This window comes from Onychostoma macrolepis, chromosome 03 (genome assembly GCF_012432095.1).
Source record: "Onychostoma macrolepis isolate SWU-2019 chromosome 03, ASM1243209v1, whole genome shotgun sequence".
Taxonomy (NCBI): Eukaryota; Metazoa; Chordata; class Actinopteri; order Cypriniformes; family Cyprinidae; genus Onychostoma; species Onychostoma macrolepis.
In genome coordinates this window covers 37,477,825-37,502,572 of record NC_081157.1, presented here as the reverse complement: position 1 = coordinate 37,502,572, position 24,748 = coordinate 37,477,825, and the positions used below count along the sequence as shown (strand labels likewise).

Here is a 24,748-nt window from a genome sequence, read left to right as displayed (position 1 = left end):
ATGATATAGCCACAACTACAATTCCTTCAAATTTTGAACAATGATGCAGGGGGCACTGTTTGCAACGTGTTCATTGTCAAACTACAAAATTACTTTATTTTTAATACAAAAAGCTGTCAGCTTTTTATTTTATGTTATTGACTAAATATTTTAGTTTGTCTTGCATATTTTTTTCATTGGACCAGATTACATTTTAAGCTATATAATTAATATGCACTATATTGTCAAAAGTATTGGAACACCCCCTTCTAATGAACAGGTTTGTCTACTTTAGTCATTTCCATGAGGACAAATTTTAATGTTTAAGCATATAATGATATTCTAGGGAATTGTGTGCTTCTAATTTTAAAGCAACAGTTTGGACACTTTTGTAATCTTACATGACAATGTCTCTGTGTATAAGGCAAGGTTCAAAAATAAATGATTGATTCAGTCAGTATGGAAGAACTTGACTGGTCTGCAGAAAGCCAAGTCCTAATCCAAGCTGAACACCTCTGGTGTGACTTTAAATGCAGACACCAATGACTTGTACATATGGGTCATTTTAGACACTTCCAAAACTGCTGAGATGGAAATACCATTTTTAAATACATGAATTATGTTTCCATCTTTGTTGCCACAGTTTTGGAAGTGCCTTTTTCTGTTCTAAAGAAGGGGGTGTCCCAATACGTTTGTGCACATGTATTTTATTAATATTATTATTTTTAAGATTTATAAACTTAATATTAAGTATATCTTCAGTATGTCTTGCATATCTATACACTATATACACTGCCGCTCAAAAGTTTGGGATCAGTAAGATTTTGTATGTTTTTTAAGGGAGTCTCTTCTGCTCATCAAGGCTGTATTTATTCGATCAAAAATACAGAAAAAAAAAAATCTTATTGCAATTTCTAATATTGGTTTCCTATTTTAATATACTTTAAAACAGAATTTATTTCTGTGATGCAGCGCTGAATTTTCAGCATCATCAGTGTCACATGATCCTTCAGAAATCATTCTAATATGCTGATTTGAAAGTGTTGAAACTGTTGTGCTGCTTAATATTGTTTTTTTTTTTTGTAACCAGTGATACTTTTTTCTTTGATTCTTTGATGAATACAAAGTTAAAAAGAACAGCATTTGTTCAAAATAGAAATCTTTTCTAACAATATAAGTCTTTAGCATTTATTCATTTAACACATCCCTCCTAAATAAAAGTATTAATTTCTTTTTAAAAAAAAAGAAAAATTGCTGACCCCAAACTTTTGAATAGCATTGTATATTGTAACACAAAATTTATTTTTTTAAATAAATGCTGTTCTTTTTAACTTTTTATTAATCAAAGAATCCTTATATATATATATATATATATATATATATATATATCACAGGTCCCAAAAATATGAAGCAGCACAACTGCTTGTTTCCAACATTGATAATAAATCAGTATATTAGAATGATTTCTGAAGGATCATGTGACACTGAATACTGGAGTAATGATGCTGAAAATTCAGCTTTGATCACAGGAATAAATTATATTTTAAAGTAAATTAAAATAGAAAACTGTTATTTTGAATTGCAATAATATTTCACAAAATAAATGTATTTTTGATCAAATAGATAACTCCCTTAAAAAAACATAAAAAATCTTACTGATCCCAAACTTTTGAGTGGCAGTGTAGCCACGCATAGACTAGTTATGTGAGTATAGGCCTATATAGCCTACTTATATAATATAAAATTATACTCATGCTCAAAATCATAATCAAGCCTCTTCTTGTTGACTGTTTTATCTAGAGCTTTTGTTTATAGTTATATAAATTAGCCCATGTGCAGACTAATGCAAACCATTCGGATGAAAGACGTAAAGCAAAGACATTCTGCAAACGACAACTGAACTGGCTGTCTGAGCTAATGAGGGACTACTCATTTGACTCTGTAATGAATGTAAATTATGACACAACACCAACAAATTCAGCTCTCTCACTCACATAAATGGAGCAGATGAACAGCCCGTGTCTAATTAGCAGCTGTATCACCCATTGCTCAGCGCGATGACCAGCCGATGTCCCTCCACATGCAGACAGACGGTGGGATGCACAGCTCCGCCGCTCGCCCTCTAGTGGTTAGGTGAGAGTTCGGTGGGTCTGTCTTCTGCTCAGGAGTCTGGTGATGCTGTTGCTGGCTTTAAGAATGCTGTGTCCATAGGAACCAGCTCAGAATACTGATTCCACAGTGCAGCACTTGTGCATCAGGGCTGCAGTCAGGCAGACGCTAGCCAAGGACTGTCCACTGTCTCTACCGCGTCGTCTTCAGAAAATAAAACCAATGCATGTGGTTGATGGTTGAAGATATGCTCTGCTCATACTGTGGGGTTTCAATGCAGTCCATAAAGGATAAATACAAAATAAAATTAAATAAATAAATAAATGGCTGCCTTAGACAATGAAAACATGTATTTGAATATTATTGCAAGTTTGTCTTTACATTTTCGTTTTTCTCCATTTTTTTTTATTTATTTATTTAATAGTACACAGCAAAGACCAGTTGATACAACCAAATAATAAAGAAATATAATTCTTTATTTCTTTTTTATATAATTCTTCTAATTAAAAATCCAGTGCATGTTTTCTTTATGTGGCACAGATGCTCTTGTCTTTTATAAAACATCTGTGCACTTTATAACACTACTAACAGAGATATTAGAAGTGCATTTGGGCATTATATCCTCCTGACATGTAAAACAACATAACCATGGACAAAAATGTTTAAATATATATTTATATATTCATAATTTTATTATAAAAAAAACCAAGCTATAACATATCCTTATGCATAAATCATGCACAGCAATGGTATCGAGTGCGCTAACTGAGTGTAACCAGCACGTTTAAAGAGCATAAACAATGTAATGAAGGGTAGTTATGACATGAGAGGGGAAGAGGAGGAGGGGTGGAGAGCAGAAGATAGGACAGTGTGGGGAATAGCTGTATGCCCTGCCAGAGCTCCTTACGTAAGTGCACAGAGCAGAGAGGAGACCAACACAGACTCGCCCTTCAGCCACTATGACATACCGCTTCGGCCCTTTCATCCCTGCGCTTCTCTCTTTTACTGCACACTCCATTATTATACCTCCAAAAAAGGGCTAAACAACATGCATTTAAAAATATCTGTATATAATTCATAAGAAAGCAACCCCCGCCCGCACCCCCTTAAAAGACACTTTAAAGACAGTCTTAGTGGCTATGTTTGTGCAACTGGCTCCAAGTATCTTCATGCTATGCTATTAAGTATGTTAAACATTAAAGGGATAGTTCGCCAAAAAATGAAAATTCTGTCATTAATTACTCACCCTCATGTCGTTCCAAACCCGTAAGACCTTCGTTCATCTTCAGAACACAAAATAAGATATTTATGATGAAATCCAAGAGCTCTCTGACCCTCCATAGACAGCAACACAACTGACAAGTTCAAGGCTCAGAAATGTAGTAAGGACATCATTAAAATAGTCCATGTGACATCAGTGGTTCAAACATAATGTTATGAAGCTACGAGAATACTTTTTGTGTGCAAAAATGAAAATAACTTTATTCAACAATTCTACTCCTCCAAATCATGCCTTCTGTCATTATCTAGAGTACCTCTGCACATAAACAAGGCATGTGCGTGGTGCTGCTGATGTAGAACAGAGGAATGTACGCGCATACGTCGTGGTACTCTCTATAATGCAGAACATGTGATTTGGAGGAGAAGAATTGTTAAGTCAAGTCATTATTTTGTTTTCATTGTGCAAAAAAAGTATTCTCGCAGCTTTGTAAAATTACAGTTGTCACATGGACTGTTTTACCGATGTCCTTAGTATGTTCCTGGAAACATTTCAGTTGTATTGCTTTCTATGCAGGGTCAGAGAGCTCTCGATATCATCAAAAATATCTTAAGTTGTGTTCTAAAGATGAATGAAGGTCTTACGGGTTTGGAACGAAGTAATTAATGACAGAATTTTCATTTTTGGGTGAACTATCCCTTTAATGGTCATTATAATTTAGTTTAATCTACAAATATAACATGATTTTGTAGGAAACATAGAACCCATTAAAAGTTCTTTGAGCCAATGGGGATCGCTCCTAATGGAAACCCAATTTTAAGGTAGGACCCGAATTGTCACAACACGGACACAAAAAAATCACTATCTTTGCTAATGGAAACCACAGAACTGCGTTTCAAGTAAGACTACATACCTCAGACGCCACGACATCAAGCTCCATTGAAGGCCGTCTCGATTTAAAGGATCCTAGGAAGGCAACCTTCACTTCGTGACCTTCATTGCATTTTGAAGGATGCATCAAGTGTATGCTTTGTGTCTAACAGTCACTCATAATTCTTTACACATATTCCAATTCATGAAAAACATTTGGTGGCAAATGAGGCGGAAATGAACATTATTGTTATAATATTATTATAATTTCATTATAAAATCAAAGTGTTTTCGGAGATGAAGGTATTATATTTTCTTTTGTGTAAATGAATCACAACTGTCCATGATGGGAGACCACAGACGGTTGTCTTTCACTGCTTTAATCATATAAAGTTTTTATTACCATGTGCTTTTCCCAAATTAATTTTTAATAGTATTTTCGTGCTGTGACTATTTGACCAATCACCACCGCAAATTCAATGTGATTAGGCTAGTATGCTAATCAGCCAAACCTTGACCCCTTGCCTTTATCCCGAGTGAAATCTAGGCCGATTCTAGGATTCATGCGTTTTCTAATCCAAACAGTTTTTCCCCCACTATCTTTCACTGAATCTGGGTTGATTCTAAGTAAGCCTTTCCCCTTGAAAAAGCACAAAAAACACAAGCAGTGACAACAAAAGTGATGACAACACTCGTCTAAGCTAATCAAAAAAAAAAAAGGTAAAAAATTAAGGCGCCATCCTTGATAAATCCTTATGAATATTGCCGGAAGGGTGGTGGGTGAGGGGCGAAGCGATTCTTGCCAAGAGAGCAGAATATCTTCCATGTGAGGAGGAAGAAAGGCCTAAACAGTGTGTGAAGAGCTTCCAGGGTTCTTATTACGCTGTGAAATGATGGGGGAAGCAATTTTGCAACGAGTCAGTGAGGACAAAGAGTCTTAATTAGGTGAGTTCCCTTCGGACCGTCGTAAACAAAAGCCTCAATCCGAACTTGACGCCCCCAACGCTCAGAGGGATGTTCCGTACTCAAGGACAAAACCTAGAGGCATTGCAAGCATAACCATTGTTGTTTTAGATCGCTACAACAAAATTTACACACTAGGAAAACAGGCAGAGAGCACGAGGTTGCAACAAAAGTCCTCAGCAGCCCTGTTCCTACTATGATGTAATGGTGGGATGGGAGGCCAGAGGGAGTGGGGAGAGCCAGCTGTTTCTTTGGTATGGACATCTGGGCATGAGCGCTGTGGGGTGTTGCATTTGGACAGATGAACATGACAGGGAAAGGTAGAATTCCTGACACTGCCCTAATCAGTCCCATCACCCCTCATTACAATGAAGCTGCTGTCAGACAGAGCTAATTTGAGCTCTTTGTGAAGTAATCTAGCAGATTATAGACATACATTGAGACAAATGCTTGTCAACCATGGAGAATTATGGAATAAAAAGTGGCATACAGTACAAGGGTTTTGATCAAGGCTACATTAGTGTGGACTTTCCTAACTGTGTTCAGAATCAACTTTTGTCCTCTAGAGGAGCCTTGTGAACGTACAGTACTAATTAAGGTATATACAGCATTCATTATCGACCAAGCACCTGGAGGCCAGGATTTTCACTGAGTCAGGGGGATCCACAAGGCTGCCATTGATCCGCTTCCTGCTCTGCAGCATTGCTTTCTTGGAGCAACCTTTCAGAGGTCATTCATGGAAAATAAAGTTAGACCACATTTCTTTGCAAAAGCCATTTGGGCTGAGTCTTACATCTAAGATTAAAGCGACTAGGATTTGGTTTATGTTAATGGACACAGCATAACATTTAGATTGTGTGAGCAGTGGTGAGAACCAAGATGCACAATCTGAGAGTAGAGTCAAAACGCCAACAAAAAGGCCTTAATTCTCTCCACATACATGCCCAAGGATTAAAGGCATGAATACCAAAAACTCAACCAAGGGTCTTAAACAGATTTAAGCCTTTAAAAAAAACAAACCACCTTTAAATTCACCCTCACAAGAACGGTTCCGTTATCTTTGAAGAAACGGCATTCTCACAGTCCTGAATCTAAATATGAAGTAGGAGAAAGAAAAAGTCTTGCACAAAAAAGAAAATTAACCCCAGGGTACTTTTATATTGAGAATACCAAGCTATTTTTTTCAGGGGGTACAAGTTACACTACCTATATCTTAAATATAATTTCAAATATTGACAGTCCCAACACCTGGAAGCAGCTCATTGATTTATATAAAAGCAGTCCTATAAAACAAGCAGCTCAACTTATGGAACCCTAAAAAGCTTACATAACCCACAACACCGTGGGGATGGGCATGTCAAAGGTTGAGAACCACTACAATAAATCAAGTGGAAAATTGAGAACATTCTGAAAAGCAAAAACAGAGACATTTCATTTTGTTGATTTTTATTAAACAACTCTGCAATACTGCATGACAACACCAGACAGAGCACAATTATGACATCTCCTCCTTGGCAAGGCGGTCTTTCTTGAGGGGTCCCTGTTAAAAGAAAAAGATTGGTTACCAGCTGATTTAACTCAAACTGATTTTAACAAAACTGTACATATGTATACTGGTATAAATGTCATCAGAGAGTGAACAGGGAGCAAGCACAAGAGAGGCACCACTCCCCTGCCTCACTGAGTTTTTATCTTGCACTGGAATGGAACCCAAAAATCTCAGACTGAACAGCTGAAACAGGTTACGAACAGTGCATTGATCTGCAGAGGACCATGGGCATGAAGGCAGTTAGGTGTGGTGCACGTAAGGCTAAAAGTGCAGAATCCACCAATGCCTCGGGACACTCAGGCTCAGCCTAACTCAGACAGATATCTTTAGGCCCCAGTCTGATTCTGGGTGCTCAGGTCAGAACCGTAATAAAAGTGCCGAGTAGTCACCGCAGTCATACACTCACCATGAAGTTTTTCTTTTCCTCGATGGTCTGGAAACGTCCATGACCAAACTTGGAGGTGGTGTCGATGAATTTGAGGTCGATCTTCTCCTGGGCACGGCGGCTGCTCTGGACCAGGAGAGACTTGCGCAGGGTCAAAACCCTCTTCTTGGTTCCAACAACACAGCCTTTCAGCATCAGGAAGTCATTGGTCACCTCACCGTAGTGCACAAAGCCACCCTAAATGCAGAGAGAAATTTTTTTTAAAACTACACTACCTTAAGCAACTGAAAACCCCATAAGGCAGACATCTGCACACTCACCAGGGGGTTGATGCTCTTGTTGGACAGATCGTAATCAGTAGAGGCGTTGTTCTTAACTACTTTCCCATCCTTGGTGTGATAGCCCGTACCAATCTTGTAGACCTAAAAAAATTAAAAAAAAAAAAAAACTCATGAGAAACAAGACTCCAGAGGAAAAGTGTAAAACTGATCCTACAGGTAAGCTTGAGTCTAATTCTGAGGCCTCACCTTCTTGTTGATCTCAGTGCGGTGGTGGTAGCCCTTCTGACCGGCACGAGCCACAGAGAAAGCCACACGGGCAGGATGCCAGGCTCCAATACAGGCCACTTTACGCAGACCACGATGGGTCTTACGCGGCAGCTTCTTTGTGTGCCAGCGGCTGGTCACGCCTACAAAAAACAATCTTTGATTAGAAAGTGCTCTTAGAAGCTCATTTGCTTAAACTACAGCAAGTGTGCTGTCAGAAGGAAGGCAGCATGGGAAATTTCCTCATGCGTTTCGGGCGCCATGCCTGACGCGATTAATCCATGTCTTTCATCATTATGTGCACAATGGTTATCAAGTCAAAACTCATAGGAACGGACAGATGCGGAACAAAAAGCCATCCACCTACCCTTGTATCCGTGACCCTTGGTAACACCGATAACGTCAATCATCTCATCCTGAGCAAAGACGTTGGTGATGGGAATGGGCTGCTCAAGCTTCTCTCTGGCCCAGTCAACCTTATCAGCGATGGAGCCTCCGTTCAGCTGAATCTCCATCAAGTGAGACTTCTTCTGTCGGTGGGGCAGCAGGCGCATCTACAGAAAGCAGGATGGTTAGTAAAGTTTCACTTAAAAGAAATTAAGTTTGTATACACATCACGTAACTGAGATTTATCAATAAATTACAGAGTACACAATCTGTTGCACAACACCTTTGACAATGCAATGCTGAAAAACGGATCGTTACACTGGCAGAGTTTCATAGTGAAAGTTTCATTTAGTTAAATCAGAAACTTGTATTAAACTATGGGGGGGGGCATGACCCAAAATTTCCTAAAAAGCTCACTGTGTTACTGTGCTGCAGCTTTTAAACTCACCTGTGTGTGGGCAATGATGCGAATGACCTGGCAGTACTTCTTCATGGAGGCAAAGTCCTTCTCCAGCTGCTTCTTGCCCTCTTCATCTTGCCACCTCTTACAGGACTTGGTAAAGGCCTTCTTCTTGGACTTGTACCTGAACGTGGCACAGAGAAAGGTTGGCACAGTTCCTTCATAGCCCAGCGGGCCAGTGGAAGGAGACTGAGCATGGCTGCTTGCCCATCCTCATGGTAAAGGAGGGGGGGGCGTCGACAGCACTAGGTCATTTCAGCTCATGGCACGGTTTCTAAGGAGCCCTTTCCACCGGCCAGAGGAGCCCGGAGCTCATCAGGGCACTAGGCACCTGAGCGGAGCTGCACCACACCGATATGTTAGACTGGCTCAGAAAAACATGACATGACTGATGTTTACTCTGGCCAGCAACTATCAGCTCCAGACTAAAAACCAATCAGAAGCTATCAAAACCAAGCCTTACCAGTTCTTATAGAAGCGACGCTTGCACTCATCACTAATGTGCTCAGCAAAGATGGTCTTGAAAGAGCGCAGGCCACGAGGGGTCATGACGTATCCAACAACACCCACTACAATCATGGGAGGAGTTTCCACAATGGTCACTGCCTCAACCACCTCCTTTTTGTTGACCTCTGAAAAGCACAAAAAGCACAAGTTAGTTTAACTGCAAGCCAGCATGCAGGTTTAGAACCAGGACTTATGAAACTGTGCTCAGAACTCGACACTCAGCAAGGGCTCAAGGCCCAAATATGTCCGCCCGTCGAGATTCTCATCACTGGCAGACAGAAACCCTAAAAGCAAAGTAGATCTCACATTACATGCAGCAAAATCTGAACGCACTAACTTACTTGAGCCAGGTCTGTCAACCTCACGGACAATGTGGGTCATGCCAGCCTTGTAACCAAGGTAAGCAGTCAGGTGAACAGGCTTGCTGGGATCATCTTTAGGGAAACTCTTCACCTTGCCACGATGGCGTTTGCACCTCTTGCGGGGCAGGAAGCCCAGAGAGCCGTGGCGTGGGGCCGAAAATTTGCGGTGAGACTACACAAAGTGAAAAATCATAATTAATCTACTGCAACTCTTAACAAGGTAACACTGAGGAAAACACAAACTTACTGTCTTTACACATTTTTACCAATAAACTTCCATCTTTGTAACTTCAATTAGACTAGTTTACAAGTCCAATTTCTAAAACATCTTACAGGTTAACAAATTAAATTTAAAGTCACTTAATTAAGTTATTACTCGAGTCTTAATCAAGTCTCCTGAATTGCACGTGAAGGGTTTTCTTGCATGAGTTAAGTCGAATCTGTAGATTAACAAAACCTGATTTTACATTAAACGGGTCTGCACCTGTGAAGACCAGAAAGTTTAAGAAAACACGGACTTCCTTTATCTAGAGACTAAAACCTACTTCGACACTTCGCTTGATAGGCCCTAAAAATAAGCGCAGAAACGCCCGACATAATGAGAATAAACACACCCAGAAAAGGACCATTTGACAGCAAAAGTGGTTTATAATAATCTCATTTTCATCTTTGTTTTCTAAAACGTATTTAAGTAGTTTATCTGTAAGATTTCAAAGCAGAGCAGAACACTGCCATTTTCCTTCCGTCAAACACAAACCATGTGCAAAACACCCAGGCGCCGCGGTTACCATCGATAACCACCGCAAAACATTCCTTTACCTTCTGTGAATAGTATACAGAATAGGATGCGTTTGAAATCAGATGGATGACTTTGATTCAGGATGGATTGTGAAGGAGGGTCGGTCACTCACCATTTTGTCCCCGGTCCGATTGAAAGAGAGCGACTGAGGGGCGGCGCTTCCTTTTAAAGCAGGACGCGCGCTCGACGCGTGTGCGTCACTGCATACGTCGCTCGTACGTAACGATTCTCCAGCGGTTTATAAACAAAAAGAAATGTTATTTTTCTGTATAATATTCGTTTTTTTGTCTTTATTTTTATGTTTTGTTCTTTGTAGGAATATATTCATGTCTTGTTTCCCTGTTCTTGTATATTTCTAAAATGTTTGCAATAAAAAAAAAAAAGTTTAACATGCTATGATACACTCTTCAATCCCCCTGACACTTTGTAATATATTTATTCGTTCAAATTGAATGTGAGCTATGCCTTTTTATGTTTTTTTTTTCTCTCTCTTATGTTTATATTATTTGAATGTTACTTTTTTCTGCAATAAAAAAAAACTATTCTCCAGTGGCGTCGCCCTCTGTGGGCCAGTAATGCACTCTACTCCACATGTAATTGAAGTACATATGAATATGAAACACATAAGTAAATATGAAATAAATATGAAATTTTCCGCTTGCGCCGTTAATATTCTTTCTGTTTCAAGAATAATGTCAAACACGTGTAAAATGCTTGTTTATATGCAGAAGTCATTTTAATGTTAATGTTTCGTTTCTTCGTTTTTATGTTGTTTTTATAATTGATTAAAAAAATGAAATGGTTGTACACAGAATCGGTAAATAATATGCAAGTTTAAATACGCCATAAAATGATTTTTATAAAATATTTAATTGTTTCCTAACTTTCAAGCACGCTATAAAATATCTATAAACAAATGAATCATCGCACAAATGTAATCATATTTAAAAAAAACAAGCAAACAAACGTTTACTTAAAAAAAAAGTATACTCCCCTTCCCTCCCCCCCAAAAAATTTAAATTTGATAATTTAGTCACCCTCATGTCTGTCTGTCTAGGGTGAAACACAAAAGAAAACGTTCAGCAGAATGTCCAGACTTTTTTTTTTTTCATACAATGAGAGTGGATGGGGTCCAGTGACAGCTGTAGTCACCATTCACTCTCATGATATAGAAACACACAATCTGGCATTTGTGGTTTACGGGGACTCTCCATAGGCGTAATGGTTTTCCTACGGTACAAACTGTATTTTCTATCGCCCTACAGTACACCAACCCTACACCTAAACCTACCCCTTACAGGAAACTACTGGCAATTTTTGAATTTCATAAAACACCGTTTTGTATGTTTTTTTATACCTTTTGTTTTACGGGGATACAGGAAGTGTCCTCATAAACCATGTTCACGTTGTAGTACGCATGTTATTATACACGTGTCCTCATAAACCATATATACCAGTACATAGACACACACACACACAAAAAGAAAACCTTCTCTCACATTCACTCAGAAATGCAATCCGACTAATTTTTGTTTTATGCTTCATGTATAGTGCAGTAATACACATTTAGTTTTTTTAGAGGTCTTTTATTAAATAAAATCTGAGAACTGTCTAATCATTTCAAGTCAGCAGTAAGTTTTACAGCAGTTCATATCTGAACTAAATGCAGTGAACAGGTGTAACAAACAGGACAAGCCCAGAGACCCATCAACTACACACTAAAACAATTCTTGCCTTAAAAAAGGTGCATTACATTCTCAATGCATGAAATAAAACTTTAAAAATGTTCTTGTAGCTATTCCCGAGTCCAGTGCCCATACAAAGGACAAGTCTTATACTTTAGGAGAATTAAATATTTGCAAAAAAAGAAAACAAATAAAATATTTTTTTTTAGCTGAATACAAAGACACTGTAAAGGTCAGTATTGAGTAGTTTATCCATTCTGTCCATTTATCCATTCGGGTTTCTTCAACATGAACAGCAGAGGGCAGCACTGTCTTTAATAAGAGGGACTAAAGTCATGCATTGCAGATACAACAACCTGGATGTCACGTTCAACCGGCAGCCATTTCAGTATGTAGGGCATTATGGGGAGGTAGCGCTTCTGCCAGCATGCTTTGGTACTGTTCCTTAAGGCATCACAGGGTTTGTGGGGAAATTCTGCATTTATTGATGCATCAAGTCTTTCATCTCGGATGCAATGTAGTGGTTTAAGTCTCACATCTTTTATTTCTTATGCCAGTCAGTAGGCACATCACCCAACAATTAAAGTTTTTTTAGAGAACTAACTCAACGCTTTGCTAAAGTCATTGGCGTCTGCAGTAGTTGGCAAGGAGGAGGAGTCTCTCTCAGCTTCCTCATCATCCTGGAGAAACCTCTGGTCCTCTCGCTCAACTCAAAGTCCACATCTCGCCTGATTCAGATTACGCTCCTGAAAGAAAGTTTTCCCGAACTCATAAGTGCTGATCATGACTGCACAGGCGGGAGCAACTTTGATCACTCTTGGAAGAAAACCTTGAAACAAAAACAAAAAAAACAAAGCTGTTAATTGAATGTATACAACATTAATCAATGACTGACAATAAATAAATGATAAAATAAACAAAAAACTGTAGTCTGTCATTTCAGATTCAGTTTGGTCCTACCCAAAACTAACAATACTGTTCTATGCATAAAATGTATTATACATCCAAAAATTTACAATAAATTATAGTATTATTAATACTGGAAAATATTGAGTTATTAATCCTGCCTAGGGCTGCATGATATTAGGAAAAACGGTCACACTTTATAGGTGGCCTTAACTACTATGTACTTACATCAAAAAATAAGTACAATGTACTTATTGTGTTCATATTGTATTGCAGAACACTTCTGTTATTGAGGTGGGATACAGGTAAGGTTAGGGACAGGTTTGGTGGTATGGGTAGGTTTAAGGGTGGGTTCAGGTGTAAGGGATGGGTCAACAGTGTAATTATAAATGTAATTACAGATGTAATTACATATAGGTATTTTTAAAGATATAAGTACAATGTAAAAACATGTATGTACACAATAAGTGCATTGTACCAAATGATTCATTTAAATGTAAGTACACAGTAGTTAAGGCCACCTAATATAAAGTGGGACCGGAAAAACTGACATCTGCATAAAAACATACAACTGTACTTTACAATTACAATACTAATAGTTACATCTTAATTTATTACATTTTATTAGGTTTATTATGATAGGACAGTTATTAGACAGAAAGCAATGTGAGGGAGAGAGGGAGATGGGATCAGGGAAAGGTCCACGAGCCGGGACTCGAACTCGGGACGCCTGAGGATATTTTATTATTTTATTTATTTATTTATTTATTTCAATAATTCGTGCAGCCCTAATCCTGACTCTCACAAACAGGCTTCTTTTAACTGATGTTAATCTCTAGTTTGGCTAGTAAAGTTATATAACTACTCTGACGTCAGTATCACTAGAGCTTACCTGCAAACAAACCCCTGTATCCCATGTCAATCCAGATATTCCTCATCATGTTCCATGTGGAGGACGGTTTCTTCACAGAGACTGCTGCAAAAGGTCAAAATGTCATGAAATGTGATGCCTGATTAATGTAATTAAATCTAGCTTAAGTAATCAGCTCCGAATCGTTTTTAAAAGTGAGCCGTCACCTAATGACATCATGTGTCACTCAGCATGCAGGATGCATTACTGCACTCTTTCTAATGTGTTAACAAGAGAAACTACACATTATACACTTTACCTCCGAGAGCCTCCATTTCTCCTAACTGGATTTGCCTGCGTGTTTTCACCACGTCAAACGGCAGGGTCAGAATTGCAGCAATCTGTGTCATAAAAAAAAAAAAGATATTCTGATAAGCCAGGAGGGTATGAGAGACAATTTTTTATTAATACTTTCATTCAACCAGGTTTAAAATGGCAGAAAAGACATGTATAATGTTATAAAAACATTAAAAGTTTTTTTTTTTTCTTTTCTTTTTTTTTAAATCTGTTCTTCTTAACTTTCTTTTTAATCAAAGGAAAATATCAGAGTTTCCACAAAAATATGAACAAATATTATTATTATTATTATCAATGTTGAAATTAATAAGAGATGTTTCTTGATTTCTGAAGGATCATGTGACACTGAAGACTGGAGAAATGATGCTGAAAATTCAGCTTTACATCACAGGAATACATTACATTGTACAGTATATTCAAATAGAAAACAGTTCTTTAGATTGTAATAATATTTCACAATATTACAATTGTTTCTGCATTTTGATCAAATAAATGGTAAACTTCAATCTTAATCTTTCTATATTTTATTAATTTCATACCTAATGATTATTCTATTTTTACTGCAAAAACAATATATTTCAATAATGTTTTTTTTTTTTTTAATGTAGTAACATTAAGTATTTAGTACGAATATACAAAGTGTAACTTGGCCATTAGTTAGATTTCAATTCAAAAGACCAGTTTCACTCATGTCCTACATTCATCTGGGACAGAAGTCGACCCAGCATTTATTCTCATGCAAAATGCCCTTGTTGTTAATCAGTCAGGCCAGATAAAGTTATCACACTATGCTCACATCGATCTTTCTCACCAAAGCTTTATGTAATCATTCATAAACTCCTCTATATTCATTTATAGCCATCAAGTTCCTTATTTTAATGTGTCACTTAAAGTAAAAGTCAACAATCAAATCTGGCTTTTGGGAGTATACTCACAGCTCCTGAGACGGCCCCTGCTGTAAAACTGATGGTGAATGAGGTCTGTGGAGCCCTGTACCGCTCACACAGCTGTGCCTTCACTAGCTCGTAGTTAAACCAGTACAGGGCTGACGGGAAAACAAAACACAAAAACAGTCAAACACTGCATCTGGGGAACATCAGTTCACCATCACGCCGCCAGAGAGTGTACAGGTCACTGACCGGAAAAGGGCACGTCCCGTAGGACAGTGGGTCCCCAGCCTCTCCAGAGAGATAACCAGCCGCCCTGAGCCACAGACGAGCGGATACACACCATCAGCTCGCTGTACGGTAGCTTGCGGGACTGCATCTTAGTCCGAACTAACTCCAGAGGGCTGATCACAGACACCGCTCCCACTGAGCAGCACAGAGAGACACGTCAAAAACTCACACCACAGCAAATAACCATCCAACTGAACACTGAAAAAACAAAACTAGGGATGCACCGATAGTAACATTATGCATTGTTTTTGTCAAAATACATTTAAATCAATCATTCTAAATACTAGAATTGAATTTAGGAATTGCAACATTGTACAGTATAAAAAAACAAATCTCTTATTTTGCACAAGATTTCAATTAACAGTGTATACACTACAGTTCAAAAGTGTGGGGTCATTTTTTTTTTAAATTAATACTTTTATTTTGCAAGGATTAAACATTATCGACTTTTGTATAAACGCAGTTCTTTTGAACTTTCTATTCAAAGAATATTAAGCAGCACAACTGTTTTCAACATTAATAATATATGCGTTTCTTGAGCAGCATTTAGAATGATTTCTGAAGGATCGTGTGAGAAAATTTAGCTTTTCCATCACATGAATACATCTCATATGAAATATACATTTAAATATTGAAATATCAAACAATATTACCGCATTTTGATCAAATAATTGCAGCCTTAGTGAGCATTAGACACTTCTTTCAGAAACAATAAATCTTATTAGAATCTGACCACAAACATTTCAACGATGTATTTGATATCATACATTACTATTAGTAATATATAGTAATACATTAGCAATATATTACTAACAATATTACTATACAGATTATTTTGACATGTTAGAACCTAAATGTAAAACGAGGAAAAACCAGAACTAACAATTAAATATCCAATACTGCCAATAACCAATATTGTACATATATGTGTGTGTGTGTCTCATTTTAAGATCCTCGTAACACGCAGTACTTGTATGAGACAACAAGGCCAAGTAAATACTCACATCTTGCTAACCCTCCTGCTATGAGAGGGATATGGTCCCCCTGATAGCCCATGCCATAACGCAGGAAGTCTCGCAGCTGGTCGTAACAGGTGAAATAGATGACTGTGGCAGGAACCGCCATCACCCTTCAAACACAAACACAAACACACTCATTGAAAACAACTTGTGCACTAATTACAAATGTGTGTCATTCCAAAGAATGATGTTTGTTCCTATTTGCTGGTTTGTAAAACCATGTCCTCAAGTGAACCGACCCCAAAAGAAGGTTAATTACAGTGAACTTGATACAGATGTTCAATCATTAACATGTTATTTATACATTTACATTTGCACCGCTATTCGGTAAACAGCTACTGTTATTTTATTTTCAAATAAAGACCCTTGTGAGGCGGTTCTTTTAATGGATAACTTCAATACACTCCCGAGTCATCTGTCTGAATCAGTCTACAGAATCCTTCACTCAACAATCTTTGTACTGTATCTGTCAAAGCATTTATATAAGTAAAATCGGACTTATTTAATGCTCTGCAATAACACTGCACTTGTTCGATTAGAATCAAAGTCTTTAGATTGGGCTGGAGTTACAGCACACAATTTATAAATAGACACACACAAAAACAGCTGTTACGATAGCACTTGTTTTTATGTAACTGTACACTGGCATTACGATGCTGTACTTACAGTGTGGGAGGAAGTCCGCTCCACAAAGACCTGAGCCCCTCGTTACGAGTGATCTTTACAAATGCATCCTGTCAAGCAAAAAAGTGAATTAATCGTGTGTGTGTAATTACGAAAACTCAGAATCACAGTTTGGAAAGATGCGAATGAATTCTCACCACGGTCCCGCTGAAGTGGGTAGGGGTTTTGTACCAGCTGGAGCAGCTTGACATATTCTGACACACATAGACATGGTCCATCAACCCGTTACAATAGAGGAAGCATTTCCCTAAAAAGACAGCCGAAATGTGTTAGCATGAATCTAATTTGCAATAATTTTGCAAAAATATTACCAATGGCCAAGTACCCAAATTACTGCAGCGATCGATTATGAAAAAAAGTTCTTTGTGAACTTATTTTCAATTTCAAAACACTTGTTTTTTAATCTTGGAATTGGTTATGGTAGAATTTTAAATAGAAACTTTGTTAAAGTTGTGCACTATACATATTGTATGGTTTAAAGTCATTTATTTTCTAAATGCATGTTATTGATCTGATTCGATGTTGATCTGTGAACAATTCATACATGCATATTATGTGCCTTTTTTAAAGCAAATTAGCATAACTCAATCTTCCAGTGAAACAACAGACTTCTCTTTGGTGACATATGCTGGACTTCTGCAATCATTTAGTCCAGTTAAATCCTGTCCCTTTCTTACAATTGACAGCAAGCTTTCATTCAGATCTGCCTCCATCCAATCAGCAAACGATGAATAGGCAATGAATAGTCGTTTCCAATAATCTGTTTTACTCAAATGTATGCCTAAATATGATTACAAAAAAAAAAAAAAAAAAAACACAAGGAAAAGAAACAAATTGCCTATGCGGTGTGCAATCTCAATACTCTTGGACTGTTGTACATACCAACAGTATTGCAAACATGTGATGCTTTGAAATTGGGGTTTCCAAGAAAGTCTTTTCTAATAATTTAAATAGATTTGGAGATAAGGACTGAGGTCTTAGATAAGAGGTTCTATAAATATTAGCGACCATGCATGCCGCGAAAGTTGAACCAAGTCCAACCTTGGCACAAACAAGCAGTCTTCCTACTATTTCTGGACATTACACAAGACAGGGTCAAGGTAGGTCTACCTGGCATGGATCTTAGTTTGTCCTAATGAGTTCTGTTAATGGTCCACTGCTATAAACATGCTGAATAAACATTTACATACAGCAGAGTCGGAAATATTTTCTGAATGCATTTTTTCCATCTTGTTGGGGTATTTACATATGTGCACATTTGTCATGTCTGTTTGCAATGTGACCTTGGATTTAGCGCTTCAGAGATGTGGCACACAAGCCAAAATGTTGTCCACACTATGTAATTTAATTGTTTTGCAGAGTGCGTTTGTAATTCTTTGAGTGCTGGTTAGTGAGTGTTAGTGAAGCGAGCTTCTGGGCTTTGGGAGGGGACCATGCAGTTCACATACAATACTCACATTTTGAAGGGCGGATGACCCTAGCCCAGGGCCTTGACTCTGATGCTACAGCTACAAGAGAAAGAGAGAAAGACATCTCATAGGCCACATACTACTTTGCATTTGCTATATGCACTGTGTTATCAAAAGCTTACAGCAGGTTATTAGTTATACACTACCGTTCAAATGTTTGGGGTCAGTAGACTTTATGTAATAATAAATGAGAAAATGAAACTTGTTATCCAGCAAGGATGCATTACATTGATCAAAATTGACAGTAAAGACATTTATAGTGTTTTGAAAGATGTTTATTTGAAATGCTGTTCCCACCAAAGAACGCAAAAAAATATTAAGCAGCACGACTGTTTTGAACATTTATAATATGATAACTGATAATAAATGTTTTTTTCAGCACTAAATCAGCATATTAGAATGATTTCTGAAGGATCATGTGACACCGAAGACTGAAAAAATTAAGCTTTGCCATCACAGGAATAAATTACATTTGGAAATATATTCAAACGAAAAAGAGATACGTTAAACTGCAAAACTATTTTACAGTATTACTGTTTTGTTCACTTTTTGATCAAATAAATGCAGCCTTGGAAAGATTTATTTCAAACAAATAAAAAAATCTTAAGAAACTGAATGACAGTGTAGCTTCATTTTTGCTGGTATTAAAGCTGAAATAGGTCAAATTCTTCTAACCCAGTTTAATATGCATTGACAACTGTATGTAAGCCATTTGTACATAAATGTGCCCAAAACATTTAAACACTGTAGTGCTATTGAAACTTTGCTTTGTTTGGATCATGACCGACACAACATAGCAAGGCTGATACAACCAGTGGTGTACGTTTGGGGCAGGACTGAGTTTAGCAAGCACTGGCAGACAAGGGTGTTTTTCAGAAACCTGTTTGAAATCAGTCACTATCTTTGCTATTCTAATTGGTGTTGCTAGTAGCACATAAATTATTCACTTCAGCTTTAAGACACACATTTAAGCTAAAAACGTAAGTGGAGCAGGAAAAAAAACATTGAGGTTCAACTGTTGTGACTTGTATCATATCTAGAGTAAATGCATGAAGTTCACCGTTCAATCATCTGTCATTCTTTCTGTGAAAACGTAAGATTTTAATATCTGTACCTTTATAGAGGGGAGTTTGCTGGGCTTGAAGTCTGATCTTCACTACATCCAATGGCGTGACTGCAGGGAGAGAGAGGGAGAAAGACAAAAAGTATAATTTTGCCTTAAATTTAAAAAAAATAATAAAAAATTTAAAATAATTTTTTTGATTCCAATGTCAAATTAAACCGTAAAACTGTCAACCCAGTTAGGCTACTTTATGAACACAATAGCTAAGTTTCCACCCACCTATTTGTATGCGCATTTTGGAATATCGCTTGGGAAAAAAAAAAGAAAAAAAAAAAAAAGCGCGCTGGATGGAAATACCAAGATGTGCATAAATTCTTAAAAAACTTGTGCGCACATTTGACTAGGATAAACCTTTTAATTTATCATATATGAAAATTATTATATTCAATGGCTTCTCCTAGTTTTCTTAGTGCCAGTTTACCAGGAAGTGATGATTTAGTTCTCTTTGACTCGTTGGATGGAAATGGTGCTTTATTCGCATATGTTTTATGCAGTATTCCAGTTTTGATTCAAATCTTTGGATGGAAACAAAGCTAATTATATTCCCTACATTCAGTATCCTGAGATACTTTGATCTCCTGTGAAACCAATACAAACATGCACGGGCATCTTCGAGACACCCTACAGAGTGGAGGTGCAGGAAACTTCCTTCCCTTCTGTCCATTTATTTCTTCTTAAATCCCTTCATCCATCCTTCCTTCTACTCAGTCTGCTCAGAATGGTCAATAGTAGAATATAATGTTCTACATGAATGCAAGTGATATTTACAGTCATGTTTGGTATCATTTGAATTGTCTCAGGGCGTCTGGTACAATGGCCTCATTCTTACAAGAAGTAAACTAAAAGGTAATACAGATCCTAAGAGTTTAGAGATATTTTGCATACTGTAGAGGGCGGGTCAGTTTCCAGTGGTTTCCATGCAAAATTACCTTTTGACCCAAAAGGTGTTAACTCGGTCAATGCAAATTCCAATTGTTAGTTCCTGTCTCCATCTCGGGGGATGTTGGTCTTGGTCTGAGGTACTTAAGGAAATGTTGCAAAAGGATCAAGGCTTTCTGTAGCCGGAATGAGCCGTGATATGAAGTGTGTTCGCACACTTCATATTATGTATTTTTCTCAAGTCACGTATGCACTTCATCTTTGAGACTTTGATGTCTTGTATTGATTTGATATCTTTGAATTGGCTGTATAATTGGCATAATACACATTTACTTGACTGATAATATATTGTTACATTTGATTTTAATTCTGATTTACTCTGTAATTATTGACTCTAGTAGATTACGTTGTATCCTTGTTACCGCATTTCCTGCATCAGGTTAGTAACGGACTAAGATTCAGTTGAGATGGAGCATAGGGCACACCAACTGTATCTTTAGAGATCCGGCTAACACTTGGTATTAGTTCAAGTGTACTTGGATTGTAAGGGCTAAAAGGGAATTTCCGTCTAGGTCAACTCAATGTTGTTTGACCAACCTAGATAGATGGCATGACCTTATATCTGTAGTAGTGGTCGTGACCTCTGACTAGAAATAATGTTGCTTTATTCAAGTGTGTACAAATCTATGGGGGCTAATTAAAGGTACTTTTAGAATGAGCAAGCATAGGAGCAGCCGTCTAAAGTATTAGCCAATTACCTCTGTCTAATAACCAAGACTGATGAGAATGTGACCGTAAGATATGCTAACGGCTGAAGCGATATCTTTGAGCGACATGAGCACCCGAATGAACGAGTACAATAATGGTAAAGAGTTAACTAGAATAATCAAATGTCATAATAATAATAATAATAATTAGAAATGAACAAATAAACAATTGGCATTTCAATCTAAATTAGAGGTCATAATTAAATGGAGTCAGATTAGTTAATAAAACGGAGTCAGATTTGAAGTTAACCTAAATTTAATAACTTTGCACGCTGAAAAGACCGAACATGCAGGAAACCTTCATCCACGATTGGATACCGTCCTTGGACCAAATTCGTGGACCTTACAGTATCATTCCAAAGTTTGGGGTCAGTAAGTTTTTTTTAATGTTTTTGAAAGAAGTTTCTTAAGCTCACCAAAGCAACATTTATTTGATCAAAAATACATAATTTTTTATTTTATATTATTACAATTTAAAATAACTCAAAAAACATTTCTTGTTAAATTAACATCAATTTTTGGTCACTTTTTATCAATTTAATGCATCCTTGAAAATTAAAAAATAAAACTGACTGACCCCATACTTGAAGGGTAGTGCATGTACATTAAAAATAATTATGCACATTATTTTTTGGTTTTCTGCACACACACAAAAAATAAAAAATTATATCACAAACATGTTCAGAATTTCTACTGAACAGAGATATGATTGTGCTGATTCTTTTCCTCACCAAAAACAGATGTTAGTACAGCCCCAGTGCCAGACGCCAGCATCTGCTGCACGGGTGTAATAGCAGCCGAGGGCCCGACTCCAGGCTTTTCCCCCATCCTGCCGGCCCACCTGAGAAACACAACAAAGCGCTCATGTTATACACACGTTTGGCTTATATTTATTTTCATGGTCCTGTTCTTTAGCTCCATCATCGAGGAGACCTGCTGATCTACTCAGTCCTCCTGAATAACAATGTAATGTCATCTGCTACATTTATGCAAAAATGTATTCAGATATTAAGAGAAAGCAACCGCTAGAGGCGGTGATGATCATAATGGCTAAGCACAGCGTACCGATATCTTATCTATTGAGCACACAGCCGTGGGTGGGTCACCCTCCCTTTAGCCTATACTACCCCTGCAGAGGCCAGTAAACTACCTTATAAGAAACAATTTAGCATGAGACTTTGACCGATACCAAGAGTGCAGCCCGGATTCAGTGTCAAAGATTTGGGTAGACTTACAGGGATCATTCATTCACAAATGTAAATTCTGTCATCATTTGCTCACCCTCATGTTTCAAGCCTGAATTACTTTTTTGGTTGCATTTTATTTTACAGAACGTGTACTTACAATAACCAAGAAAGTACTGGTAATATAAGGTAACTACATGAGACAGGGTTAGGTTCAGGGTTAGTACCTAGTTATTGTAATTACTACAATAAGTACATAGTATGTATATAAGGAACAGTACTGTGAAAAAGTGCTACCACTTTTTTTTTTTTTTTTTTTTTAAAGTTTGCATTGACTTTCATTGTATGGTGGAAAAAACAAATCAGAACTGTTTGCTCGCCAACATACTTCAAAATCTCTTCTTTTATGTTACACAGAATCATACACAAGCCATAAGTAAATAGCAGTATACTAGCAGAGGGGGAAAAACAACACTTGTGGACTGGAGAATTTTAATCATTAGACTGGTATTACCTCCTACAATACTGACAAAAATGCAAAAGCTAGAGCAAATCACAGCTTTAGGCTACTGACACAAAAAGGAAAATCCATATGCAACTAACTAAAAGATGACCAGAGCAGATTATGATGATCGATCTACATGTTGCCCTGATGCATTTATGAAGTGCAGCAGGCTGCTGCTAATATGCAGTCATATATTTCTGCTGCTATGCTGTATCTTTGATCAGTGCAAACACCTCAATCTAACTCCCGTGTGTTATGAGTCTCCAGAATAATAGTTGAAGTGAAGTCCATCATCTCTAACAGCTCTTATCTCACTCCTTCACATCCCTTCATTGAAAATATCAAACAACAACTCACAGATGCAATACAAATAATACTGCATGTACATAAAAACAGGATTATTGAGACAATAACTAGTTAAAAAAATGATGATTAGTTGAAAAAAAAAAAACTATCATATCCACTTTGAAAATAATCAGACAAATTTATAGACCTTACTGAATCATGACAATCTTAATTCAGACAATGCCTTGTCAGATTAATGTAGTAAAAGTCCCTTAACGTTTTTAATCTTATTTTCTAATCTACATCAGAATATTTTACTAAACATTTAAGTCACATTTAAGCATCACAGTCATGTGACCCTGGAGCACAAAACCAGTCATAAGTAGCACGGGTGTATTTGTAGCAATAGCCAACAATACACACATTCATTGCATGGGTGTATAACCAAAATCATTAGGTTATTAAGCAAAGATCATGTTCCATTAAGATATTTCCTACCGTAAATATATCAAAACTTAATTTTTGATCAGTAATATGCATTGTTAAGGACTTCATTTGGACAACTTTAAAGACGATTTTCTCAATATTTAGATTTTTTTGCACCCTCAGATTCCTGATTTTCAAATAGTCGTATCTCTGCCAAATATTGTCCTATCCTAACAAACCATACATCAATGGAAAGCTTATGTATGACTGGATTTGTGGCCCATATGGTCACATATTACATTAAAAGTAATAGGGCTGAAAATGTTATGACTGCTATCTTTAAGCCAAGAAAACCACAGCCGAAATTCAAAAACAAAGAACAAAACGTGCTGTTAGTTCAAAAGAAAACACAAGCCGAGGAAGTTGTTCAAATCATGGGTAGCTAAAATTTTGCCTGTCCAGAAAAACAGACTATAATGGGCCTGGTTACAACTAACGTTACTGGTTACAAATAAAATGAAACGATTGTAGAAGGTCATGATGATTAGATAACCCTCGATTACCTGTGCGGTAAGGACTCCCCTCCATCAGCCCAGTTTCATTAGCTGAGTGCGGATCGCATTAGCGCAATGGCGCAAGATGGCACATTGTATCTGAGCAGTGATAGCAACTGAGCGCTTCTGAAGCTAATGAAGCAGAGACGGTAGTGCAATCGAGGAGTAATAAGGATGCTCGTGCAGATAACTCACCTTTTGTCTAAATCGGAGGGTTTCAGCGCATCGGTTCGGTTCGTGTCATTCTGAAGCGAGACCCTCTCTTCCGCCGCGCAGTCGGAGCGTCTCAATGCGCACAGCGTGCGCGGCGCAGCGGGTGTACATGAAAACACACCGCGCCCCCTGGCGGCCGCTCTGGTGCCAAATACACAACGTGTCTAGGGTTGTTTTTGTCATGAAGCGAGACAAAACGGACCGAGTCGTGTCACGTTTTACTTGAGTTGTCCTCTAGGCAGTGAGAACTATAGGAGGTAGAAGTAAATTTAACGCACCTATTTATATTTCTGGATGTCTGCTATCAACTGACATTATAGACAGCGTACCATGGAACCATGATATATATGACTTCTAAAAAAAGGAGTTACATAAGAAGTTACATAATAGTTTCTTAATAAAGCTATTAACATAGGTTCTATCCTATGATGGACTGTACAAACAAAGCCATTATTATACATTACAAAGATAAAGTTTACGTGGGAAAATATATGCAAGTTCCTCCTTCCAGTTTCCACCAACATGAGGAA

General features: G+C 37.5%; 2 protein-coding genes, 1 long non-coding RNA gene and 2 other non-coding genes across 11 annotated transcripts in view; all 5 read right to left on the bottom strand.

The window, feature by feature from the left end:
• Positions 1–2,102, bottom strand: part of LOC131538105 (uncharacterized) — a 69,438-nt gene extending 67,336 nt beyond the window's left edge. For all 3 annotated transcript variants that reach the window (XR_009270474.1, XR_009270472.1, XR_009270473.1), the window contains exon 1: positions 1,974–2,102. This is a non-coding gene — a long non-coding RNA (uncharacterized LOC131538105). The remainder of the gene's footprint in view (positions 1–1,973) is intronic.
• A 4,467-nt stretch (positions 2,103–6,569) lies between these two features.
• Positions 6,570–10,372, bottom strand: rpl3 (ribosomal protein L3; the record flags this gene model as incomplete). The annotated part of the gene is made up of 9 exons (XM_058771833.1): positions 6,570–6,680; positions 7,096–7,311; positions 7,395–7,496; positions 7,602–7,762; positions 7,987–8,173; positions 8,455–8,590; positions 8,930–9,098; positions 9,315–9,507; positions 10,247–10,372. Coding segments are annotated over 9 exons (1,335 nt in total), but the record flags the coding sequence as incomplete, so codon positions are not given.
• On the bottom strand, positions 6,761–6,897 carry LOC131538187 (small nucleolar RNA SNORA54). The gene has a single exon (XR_009270508.1). It is a non-coding gene; the product is annotated as a small nucleolar RNA SNORA54 (small nucleolar RNA).
• On the bottom strand, positions 7,827–7,924 carry LOC131538190 (small nucleolar RNA U83B). Its single transcript, XR_009270510.1, has one exon. It is a non-coding gene; the product is annotated as a small nucleolar RNA U83B (small nucleolar RNA).
• Positions 10,373–11,686: 1,314 nt separating the features above from the next.
• slc25a39 (solute carrier family 25 member 39) lies at positions 11,687–24,358 on the bottom strand. 5 transcript variants are annotated; one of them, XM_058771449.1, is made up of 12 exons: positions 24,201–24,358; positions 21,783–21,892; positions 19,397–19,456; positions 18,271–18,321; positions 16,951–17,060; positions 16,796–16,863; positions 16,115–16,239; positions 15,072–15,245; positions 14,868–14,977; positions 13,895–13,976; positions 13,618–13,698; positions 11,687–12,648 (listed from the first exon to the last, which is right to left on the bottom strand). In XM_058771449.1, the coding sequence occupies exons 2-12, from the start codon at positions 21,877–21,879 to the stop codon at positions 12,530–12,532; spliced, it is 1,077 nt and encodes a 358-aa protein (XP_058627432.1). In that variant the 5' UTR covers positions 21,880–21,892; positions 24,201–24,358; the 3' UTR covers positions 11,687–12,529. The 5 variants fall into 5 exon arrangements, with proteins under 5 accessions (XP_058627432.1, XP_058627431.1, XP_058627433.1 ...); XM_058771448.1 differs by lacking the exon at positions 24,201–24,358 and adding an exon at positions 24,015–24,150 and having other exon boundaries at positions 13,618–13,701; XM_058771452.1 differs by having other exon boundaries at positions 11,688–12,648; positions 13,618–13,701.
• Between the last annotated feature and the right edge of the window lie 390 nt (positions 24,359–24,748).

Excerpts from the sequence above, each read along its gene's own strand:
- slc25a39 (XM_058771452.1), bottom strand. The coding sequence starts at position 21,879 with ATGGGGGAAAAGCCTGGAGTCGGGCCCTCGGCTGCTATTACACCCGTG. Across the intron at positions 18,322-19,396 it reads GCAAACTCCCCTCTATAAAG|CTGTAGCATCAGAGTCAAGG; the intron begins GTACAGATATTA and ends TTTCTCTTGTAG. Across the intron at positions 15,246-16,114 it reads AGCAGGAGGGTTAGCAAGAT|TGGGAGCGGTGTCTGTGATC; the intron begins GTGAGTATTTAC and ends TGTGCTGCTCAG.